Source organism: Dermacentor silvarum, chromosome 5 (assembly GCF_013339745.2).
Source record: "Dermacentor silvarum isolate Dsil-2018 chromosome 5, BIME_Dsil_1.4, whole genome shotgun sequence".
In the NCBI taxonomy this organism is placed as follows: domain Eukaryota; kingdom Metazoa; phylum Arthropoda; class Arachnida; order Ixodida; family Ixodidae; genus Dermacentor; species Dermacentor silvarum.
Window position 1 is genome coordinate 9,735,406 of NC_051158.1, and position 10,982 is coordinate 9,746,387.

Below are 10,982 nucleotides of genomic sequence, written 5' to 3' on the forward strand. Positions count from 1 at the left end.
CACATCGTTTGACACATCGTTTCACGGTGCCGACGACTATCTATGGAGCCTGCGCGATTGGAGAGCTATGCCTGACGTTCACGTGATGCCAACGTCATCTACGTCTTCTACATGGGTGTACTTAAGAGACTGCACTGCACGGATCACGACCAGTGGGCACGGCGGAAGCACCGAGACCATGCGTCTCACGAATCCCTTCTTGTTTATTGTGCAGCCCGTCCTTTTCATTTCTTCACCTGTACCAGCCGAGGCACTGAACACCGACAATCTACCTAATCCTACTACGACTGCGCATCAAGTTGTCGGGTTTGACACATCGTTTGACACATCGTTTCACGGTGCCGACGACTATCTATGGAGCCTGCGCGGTTGGAAAGCTATGCCTGACGTTCACGTGATACCAACGTCATCTACGTCTTCTACATGGCTGTACTTAAGAGACTGCACTGCACGGATCACGACCAGTGGGCACGGCGGAAGCACCGAGACCATGCGTCTCACGAATCCCTTCTTGTTTATTGTGCAGCCCGTCCTTTTCATTTCTTCACCTGTACCAGCCGAGGCACTGAACACCGACAATCCACCTAATCCTACTACGACTGCGCATCAAGTTGTCGGGTTTGACACATCGTTTGACACATCGTTTCACGGTGCCGACGACTATCTATGGAGCCTGCGCGGTTGGAAAGCTATGCCTGACGTTCACGTGATACCAACGTCATCTACGTCTTCTACATGGCTGTACTTAAGAGACTGCACTGCACGGATCACGACCAGTGGGCACGGCGGAAGCACCGAGACCATGCGTCTCACGAATCCCTTCTTGTTTATTTTGCAGGTGAGGCAAGACCATTTGGTTCATTCCTACCGTAGCAATAACGTATGCCTCTTGCTTCTGCCGTGCCCACGGTCCATTCTTGATCTTACATTGATGATGTATCACTGTGTTGTTAATTTGTTACCGTGTTGTGGAGACATTGAGTCTAATCCGGGTCCGTCTACTGAAGACATTCTTAAAATGATACGCGACGACATACGAGACCTCAAGCAAACGACAAACAGTAAATTTAGAGAGTCTACCGACAAATTGAACGCTATTGACACGAAATTGGATAACATAGCTTCAACGGTCACCAAATATACAAGTAAGGTTGATGCCTTGCAAGAGACAGTTGACAGCCTGCTTTTGAAGATTGACGACCTCGAGAACCGAAGCAGACGCAATAACCTCATCATTTTTGGAGTAAAGGAAGCAAAAGGGGTGCGAATTCCCTCTCTTGAGCGGACAGTATCGAAAGATATCCTTGAGGACCTGCTGAAGCTGCCCAACGTGGATATTGAACGAATCCACAGAATCGGTAGGCCAACAGAGAATAAGTGTCGTCCAGTGATTCTCAAACTTCTTGATGGAAGAGACAAATTTAGGATTTTGAAGAACTGTGGTAAATTGCGAGATACGGAATTCAGTATTTCGGAGGACTTTTCGCCTAGGGTGCAGTCTATCCGTAAGAAGCTTTGGGCAAGTACCAAAGTAAACAGGTCGAATGGGGATAAGGTCACCCTTGTTTTCGACAAGGTTAGAATCAATGGAACCCTTTACTTTTGGAATGAGGCGTGGAATGAACTTGTTCAGTCTACTAGTCAATGCCTACGCTCTTGGGATGACTGCACCTAACAGTGCAATCCAAACAACCCCCAACCACAGCCAATAGTTTCTCACAACCGAATAGCTTTATTCTTAATGAATGTCAACGCTAGAAGCATTGTAAATAAAAGCGACGCTCTGGAAGGTTTACTCATTGCCTATGATCCCGACATCACCGTGGTAACAGAGGCTTGGCTTCACGATAGCATAGATGATGCAGATGATGCTCGTCTTTATATCCGAAAACGTCAGTCAGCTAGGTTATACTGTCGATGTCGTGCCCGGCATATGGGACCATTTCTCTGTCCTTCTTAAAAGCCAACTGTGGCGTAAAGCTGAGCGCAGCAAGCCAAGGCTCTACTATGATTTCAATAATGCGGACGATGTTAGCATATTAGACTTCCTGGAACAAGACTATGATTTTTTTTGCAGTGTCACAGGAACTTTACAACTGTTAATAGTTTGTGGTTGCACTTCAAATGTGCAGTGCCTGCAACGCATGAAATTATCCGGCAAGATCGCTGTTCAAGAGGGGGAGGAGTGGCACTTCTGATGAAGAAAGGCATTCAGTATACGCTGGTCCCACACAATAAGCAGATTGAAATGGTGTGGATAGCTACCAAACTTTCCTGCCAAAACGTACTTATCGGAGCTGTCTATCGACCACCCAATGCTGACATCTCTATGTTGGAGGCACTACACGACTTTCTGTACAACAAAAAGCGCTACAGTTGCGTTATAATGAGTGGCGACTTCAACATGCCTAATGTAGATTGGGACTTGATGTGTGCTACTTCCACATGCCAACACGCGGATATGTTGCTAGATATCGCATATGCATTCGATCTACACCAGGTAGTGCATACCCCAACGCGCCAAACTGCGGTATCGAGTTCGATTCTTGACCTCGTCTTCATATCCGAAAACGTCAGTCAGCTAGGTTATACTGTCGATGTCGTGCCCGGCATATGGGACCATTTCTCTGTCCTTCTTAAAAGCCAACTGTGGCGTAAAGCTGAGCGCAGCAAGCCAAGGCTCTACTATGATTTCAATAATGCGGACGATGTTAGCATATTAGACTTCCTGGAACAAGACTATGATTTCTTTTTGCAGTGTCACAGGAACTTTACAACTGTTAATAGTTTGTGGTTGCACTTCAAATGTGCAGTGCGTCATTGCATGAATAAATACATCCCGAAAAAAACAAAAGAGCAAACGACGAAGCCCCTGGATAACGCGTGAAATCCTTCATCTAAAGCGGCGCGTAAAACGACTATCGTCGAAAAAGCACAGAGATAGCGGCACCTTGGCTATGCTGCGATCGGATTTGCGTTCGAAAATAAAATCGTCCAGATTCACTTTTTTCAACGTCAAAATGCACAACTTCCTTTCCAGCGACCCGAGAAAGTTTTGGCTTCATTTGACACAAAAGAAGGAACCAGTTAACAAATTGAAAATACACGATAAGGACGTCACTGACCCAACCTGTATAGCAACGGCATACAACGACTACTTTTCGTCCGTTTTTCTGCGCAGTGCCGATAACAATGTAGATTTCAGCAACGCATCTATGTAAGAACTTCCAGAGCTACTAATCACAGAAGAAGGTATTTTTTCAGCATTGCTCAGCTTAGACATTAGGAAATCTTCGGGACCCGACGAAATCCCAAATGCATTTTTGTTTAGATACGCGGAGTGGTGTGCCAAGTATCTTTATATTATTTTTACCGAAAGTTTGCAGAAAGGAGAAGTTCCTTCTGACTGGAAAGTAGGTAAAATTATACCGATACACAAAACTGGCGATAAGCTCACAGTGACTAATTATCGCCCGGTGTCGTTGTTGTGCACAGCTAGCAAGGTATTAGAACATTTTCTTTTCAAACATTTAAGCAGCTTCCTAGAAGGCAACAATTTTTTCTTGAACAGTCAGCACGAATTTAGGCGCGGCCTTTCAACAGTGACACAGTTACTTCACATTACTAATGATTTGTTTGCAGTTCTTGATAATAGTGGCCAGGTCGACATAATCGTTCTAGACTTTGAAAAAGCCTTTGACCGCGTGTCGCATTCCAAAATGATATTAAAACTAAAGCGTCTCTTTATAAATGAGCGTATTCTGCGATGGCTTGACTCTTACCTAACGCAGCGCCAACAATATGTTCAAATAGGTGACTCTAAATCATCAATGGCTCCAGTCCTTTCAGGCGTTCCTCAAGGGTCCGTCCTCGGACCATTACTTTTTCTTGAATATCTGAATGATCTCTCGCTTGACACTGCCGTACAATGTCGATTTTTCGCGGATGACTGCGTTGTTTATCATGTCATTCAAACTAAAGATGACCAATTACTATTAAGCAATTCCCTAACATCAATTTCAAACTGGTGCCAGACCTGGAAAATGAGCCTAAATATCCCTAAGTGCTCCCAAATGACCGTAACAAAAAAGAAGAGTCCACTATCGCATGCCTACAAAATTAACGGCGTTGGGATTACGCTTGTCGATACGTTTAAATATGTGGGGATTGAAATATCTCGCGATTTAAGATGGAGTGCGCACATTCAAAACATAGTTTCGTCAGCCTCAAAAAGACTATGGTTACTTCGGCAACGTCTGAAGCACTGTACGAGCAAAACAAAACTAGTTGGTTATACTTCACTGGTGCGTCCACTGCTTGAATATGGTGATATCGTTTGGGACCCGCACACTAAGACTGATACAGATAAGCTGGAAAAAGTACAAAAAAGAGCACTCAGGTTCATTTTTAATGCCTACGGAAAACAGGTGTCACTATCCGATCTCCGTTCAAGGTCTGGTCTTCCAACACTGGAGGAACGCCGTAAGTTACACCGTCTCAAGATGCTTTACACGATAGTCAACGGCCAAACTAAAATGAATTTTGACAATTACTTACAGTTTAACACGTGTAGAAGTACCCGCGGAAAGCATGAACTTACCCTTATTGTACCCCAGGCTAGAACTGTCGCCTATCAATTTTCATTTTTTCCTAGAACGATAAGAGACTGGAACAGGCTTCCACAAGAGGTAACGAACAAGCGTACCATCGACTCTTTCTTATCAGCTATTTCTCAGATGTGAGCGAAGCGCGCAATTCCTTTCGTACCGAATTTTTATTTAACTCGTGTCTTTAGTTTCGCAGAGATTGTTCTGCGCAGTAGCGTACAAGTATGATCTATGTTGCACTGTGTTTGACCTTGCTGTGTTCGAATTTTATTTCGACATTTTCTTTGCTTGTACGGTGCCCCTTTTTTTTCTATACCACTCCTGCTTTGGCTGCCAAAAAGCAGCTGGCAGTATTGTCAAATAAATAAATAAAATAAATAAGAAAGCCAGCCAGCAGCCACGTGGAGAACACTTTTCATTTGCCCTAGCTGCAGGTGCATGCACGCTGAACTTTTCTTGTATGTTTTCTTTGGAGCACACCGCTCACCCGTAACCATGTATTAAATTTGTGTTAATTGTTTTTACATCGCCTCACCTTCCCCGCAGGACCCTCTCCGACGGTCAACCAATTTGCGTACAATTCAGAGCATTCAGGCACAAGCTATTAGGATATGCCTTAGAGTACCACGCAGTGCGTCAATTGCTCAAACTATCGCCATTGCTCAAGACACGACGCACATCGCCGTCGAGACAATGCGTGCACATGTCCGGCACATTGCCGCGACCCCTTGCCACCACCTCGCCGCAATCACCGTGGAAAGACCCTGCACGTCATATAGAAGAACTGTCCGTGCATATCATACCTCGCTTACATCGGGGTACGCACCAACAGCCAGGCTGGTGTCTCCTCCATGGTGTTTGTGCCATCCTGAAGTACCCCAGCTCAGAATTACAGGACTTCAAAAAAAGTCAGATCTATTACCGTCTGCACTAAAACAATTGAGCTCACTCCTGGTGTACGAGAGATACAGTAGCCACGTGCACGTCTATACGGACGGATCGACTACATCGACCAGTTCTGGCGGTGCTGTGTTTATACCGATGAGAGGAGTAACACTGTGATTCAAGACGTTACATGTCACGACGTCCACGGCTGCAGAGCTCACGGATCTGCGCAGTGCCCTTCAATTTACTAACGCAAAGACTCCTGGTACATGGGCCGTGTTTTCCGAATCGAGACCGGCTTTACACAGTATGGAGCCAGTTCTCCGACGTGGAGCTCATGAACAGCTAACGTACCAAATTGTCAAGCTTCACCACGACATCAAACAGAAAGGCGACGAAATTATTTTCCAGTGGCTCCCTGGCCATTGCGGGGTCTGTGGAAACGATCAGGCAGACATGGCTGCCCGAGAGTCACATCAAGAACAACACAGCGCTCCCATTTTTCTTTCCAGGACAGACGTTGCAAGGCAGCTTCGTCACCTGGCATGCAAGCTCTCTTTAACAGAGTGGAACAGTCCAAAAATAAGGCGCACCAGGCTACACGAACTCAAAGCTTTGCTCCAACTCCGACCTCCACCGGCGATTCACCGACGTGAGGCATCGCTTTTATACCGGCTGTTGTTGGGAGTGTCTTTCACGAAGGCTTTCACCGAAAGTGCTGCATGTGACGTCTGCAGCAGACGTCGAACGTCTGCTGCAGACGTCACACGCATCGTCACACGCACAGAACATCGAACATTTCTTGTGTCATTGCGATCGATTTCAGTAGAAAATACAAACGTTATCTATCGCATTGCGATGACTGGACGATCGGCCGTTGTCCGTGCAGATGCTACTTGAAGACCGCCCCCATCGCTTGTCGGCCCACAAAGCTGTAAAGGAACTGTTGCCTTTCTTGAGGGAGACTGGCCTATGTGAACGTCTTTGACTTGCTCAGGCCCTCCGCGTGCGTGCGCGAGCTCATCGTGTCCTTCCTACACCCCTCTTCTCTCTATCTCATCTTTCTAATCCGTATTTCCCTTCCCCCAGAGAAGGGTAGCCAACCAGACGCATTTTTGGTTAGCATCCCTGCCTTCTCTCTTTCTCTCCTCCTCAATGGGCGGCTTCGTCCACCGTGATTCATCTGTTTTCCATCACCATACCCCCAACGACTTTCAAATTGCCCTTAGTCGTTGACGTCGATGGCCCTCCCGATCTTTCCTCGTCACATAAATACGTTCTCCGTTTAAAACGCTCTATCCATTCGTAGATCTTGCTTCGGGATAAACAATTGTCACCATACTGCACTTGCATTCGACGAATAATTTCCGCAGGTTTAACACTTTCCACAAACAAAAAGCGAATCATTGCCCTGATTTCCTCCTTCGTGCAGATCGACAATGGAGCTGCCATGTTTAACGGTCTGCTACACTCTAACGACTAACGCGGGAATAAGAGTGACACGTTCCATAGAACCGAGGGGCCCAATTTTTATTAATAATAAGAAGCCAACAAACAATGACACCAAGGACAACATAGGGGAAATGACTTGTACTCACTAATTGAATTAAAGAAATTATATATTATTGGAAATGAAAATGAATGAAAAAACAAATGACCGTAGGTGGGGCCATTTGTTTTTTCATTCATTTTCATTTCCATTAATTTATCATTTCTTTTTTTCAAGTAGTAAGTGCAAGTAATTTTCCCTATGTTGTTCTCGGTGTCATTGTTTGTTGGCGTCTTATGATACGTTACATAGAAGTGTTGCAGACGACACTAATACAGTGCTGGATACTAGCAGTGTTACCAAACCCTAGTGCGAGAAATTGCAAAAGTCCCTTTACTTTTTTACTTCCCCCGGTGTATATATTGTTACGGTGAAGGGAAAGAAGAAGGTGACGCGAACGAGAGGAAGACGAAGTCTCTGGCCGTTGCCTGAACGCCATATTTCTTCGCTTGTAAATATACATCCTTCTACACTCGTGGGCCTGCTTTCTTCCTGCAACATTTTGGTGGAGGTGCTGGGTACAATCACGGAACTTCGCAGTAGACGTCATCTACCTGCCGCCACAATGGCAGATCAACCGACACAACCGACAACGCCTCAGCAGTCCACGCCAACGGTCATCCTCACTCATCTGCGGGACCCGGGGACATTTTGTGGCACGGACAACACCGACGTCGAGGACTGGCTTGTGATGTACGAACGAGTGTGCGACAACAACAGGTGGGGTCCAACAATGATGCTAGCAAACCTCATGTTTTATCTGAAAGGAACTGCGAAGCAATGGTACGATACGCATGAAGCTGACCTAGCAAGCTGGGATGTCTGCAAAGAAAAAATGCGTGACCTGTTTGGCAGACCTGTCGGTCGTCAGTTGGCAGCAAAAAAATAACTTGCATGCCGCGCTCAGACGTCCACAGAATCCTATGTCGTGTACATACAGGATGTGCTGGCTCTCTGCCGCAAGCTGATAACACCATGACCGAGGCGGACAAGATTGGTCACATACTAAAAGGTATTGCAGACGACGCCTTCAATCTCCTGATGTGTAAGGATTGTGCCACTGTGGATGCAATTATAAAGGAGTGCAGGCGCTTCGAACAAGCGAAAGGCCGCCGCGTCCCTCAACATTTCGACAGGCTGCCCAATACCGCCGCGACATCTTCGTGCGCAGACCCGCCGCGGTTCGTTCAGCCGACAGGATCAGAAGATCTAACGCGTATCGTTCGCCGTGAGCTTGAGGCCATGGCTCCGGCTCCACTTCGTTCCGACTGTCGGGAAAGTGTGCCCGCTATCTCGCTTATACAAGCGGTCGTTCGGGAAGAAATAGCGAGTTTGGGCATTCCATCTCTCTGCTCGGTCCGCCATACGAACACCTACCAGATTTCTCCGGCCGCTCGCTCCCAGACGCAAATCTTCCCGCCACTCCGCCGCAACCCCGCTGACTGGCGCACACCGGATGACAGACCCATCTGTTTTAATTGTTCCGGTATTGGACACATCGCCCGTCATTGCCGTAATCGCTGGTCGTCGTCTCCTCGGTGGTCGTCTCCGAGTCACTACCGCCAAGTACCAGACAATCGCACTTTCTCGCCCTACACGCCGCCTCGGAACATCAACGCCGACAGTGCCCCACCAAGATCCAGCCGCTCCCCGACTCCGCAAGGCCGTCGGTCCCGTTCGCCTCTCGTTCACCGCTCTTCGTCCCCATCTGCAACCGGTCGCTTCCCTTCGGGAAACTAGGCGGTGCAGCTCCCGGAGGTGAAGCTGCAACTCCGACCCGGCCCACAAATCCTCTGTTGACCCTGCCTACACGTGGAAACCTACTGGACATTGAAGTTGATGGTGTTCCTGTCACATCTCTCGTTGACACAGGAGCGCAGCTTTCAGTTATGAGCGCTGCTCTCCGCCGAAGGCTCAAAAAGGTTCTGACTCCCGCCGTACCGTGCACTGTGCGAGTCGCCGATGGGAGTACTTCACCTGTTCTTGGAATGTGCACAGCACGTGTGACCATTGCGGGCCATTATAGCGTTGTTTTATTTATCGTCCTCGAGCACTGTCCACACGACCTAATTCTCGGCCTCGACTTCCTTTCGAAACACTCTGCCCAAATTGACTGCTCCGCAGGTGTTGTACAGCTGGATCTGCCGCTTCCTGCCGACGCAGACGCAACAACTTGTGCTTCACCCCGCTTATGTTCTGCTGAGTTTGCACGGCTGTCTCCACAGGCGGCTACCAATGTCCTCCTGACGCCCTGTCCTCCCGTACCTGATGGCGAGTACGTCGTGTCTCCGCTTACTGACGTGGTTTTGTCACAAAATATTGCCCTACCGAGCACCTTAATCCGGATCCTCGAAAACTGCGCTCAGGTGCCCATCCTCAATTTTGGATTTTCGACGCATGTGCTGCCACACGGCATTGCCGTCGCACTTATCACTCCTTTGGATGAATTTGAGATTTCTTCTTTGGCCTCCGAATCCTTCCTGAGTACCAACGCACCTTTGTCACCCATTCCTTCGTGCTCGACGCCTGCGGACGATGTTTGTAAGATGATCGCCCCTGACCTTCCTTCCGAGCAAAGAACAGCTCTTCGTCACCTCCTGTCATCTTATCGGGATATCTTTGATTTGGACGACCGTCCACTTGGTCAGACATCTGTTGTCACGCATCGCATCAACACCGGTGACGCCAGCCCCATTCATAGGCGGCCATATCGTGTCTCCGCAACAGAAAGGGCCATAATCCAGAAAGAGGTTGACAAGATGATGGACAAGGACATCATTGAACCTTCCAGTAGCCCGTGGGCATCACCGGTTGTCTTAGTAAAGAAAAAAGACAACTCGTGGCGCTTCTGCTTGACTACCGTCACCTCAACAAGGTAACAAAGAAGGATGTTTATCCCCTGCCTCGCATTGACGACGCTCTTGACTGCCTTCACGGATCCCAATACTTTTCATCAATTGACCTCCGCTCCGGCTATTGGCAGATTAGCGTCGACGAGATGGACCGCGAGAAAACCGCCTTCGTCACAGCGGACGGTCTGTACCAATTTAAAGTCATGCCCTTTGGATTATGCAATGCGCCAGCTACATTCGAGCGCATGATGGACTCTCTGCTGCGCGGCTTGAAGTGGTCTACATGCCTCTGTTACCTCGACGATGTGATTGTGTTTTCGTCGAACTTTGAGAGCCACCTGAGGCGCCTCACGACCATACTCTCTGTGTTTCGCAGGGCTGGCCTTCAGCTAAACTCCTCCAAGTGCCATTTCGGTCGCCGTGAAATTACCATGCTCGGCCATCTCGTAAACGCCGCCGGAATCCAACCTGATCCACAGAAAGTCCACGCTGTGCGCAATTTTCCTGTACCTTGTTCCACAAACGATGTCCGTAGTTTTCTGGGCTTATGCTCTTATTTCCGGCGATTTGTGAAACAATTTGCCGACATCGCTCGCCCTCTCACTGACCTTCTTAAGAAAGATGCCTCTTTCTCTTGGGGACCACTGCAGGAGCAAGCCTTCTCTACCCTGATCGAGCGGCTTACAACCTCCCCGATTCTGTCACACTTTGACCCTTCTGCGCCTACTGAAGTACGAACTGACGCGAGTGGTTATGGCATCGGCGCTGTCCTCGCTCAACGTCAACAGGGCCACGACCGTGTCATCGCTTACGCCAGCCGCCTTCTTTCCACGCCCGAGCGAAATTACTCCATCACTGAGAGGGAATGCCTCGCGCTCGTATGGGCGGTCGCGAAATTTCGGCCGTACCTTTTCGGTCGGAGCTTCTGCGTCGTAACCGATCATCACGCCCTCTGCTGGCTCTCCTCTTTGAAGGACCCAACTGGACGACTTGCACGTTGGGCATTGCGTCTACAAGAATATACATTTTCTATTACGTATAAGTCAGGGCGCCTGCATAAAGACGCTGACTGCCTGTCCCGCAATCCCG

At 48.2% G+C, this 10,982-nt stretch overlaps 1 protein-coding gene across 1 annotated transcript; it reads left to right on the forward strand.

Moving 5' to 3' along the window:
* The first annotated feature begins 1,018 nt into the window (after positions 1 to 1,018).
* LOC125945415 (uncharacterized) lies at positions 1,019 to 1,675 on the forward strand. Its single transcript, XM_049667163.1, has one exon. The coding sequence runs from the start codon at positions 1,019 to 1,021 to the stop codon at positions 1,673 to 1,675; it is 657 nt and encodes a 218-aa protein (XP_049523120.1).
* The last annotated feature ends 9,307 nt before the right edge of the window (positions 1,676 to 10,982 follow it).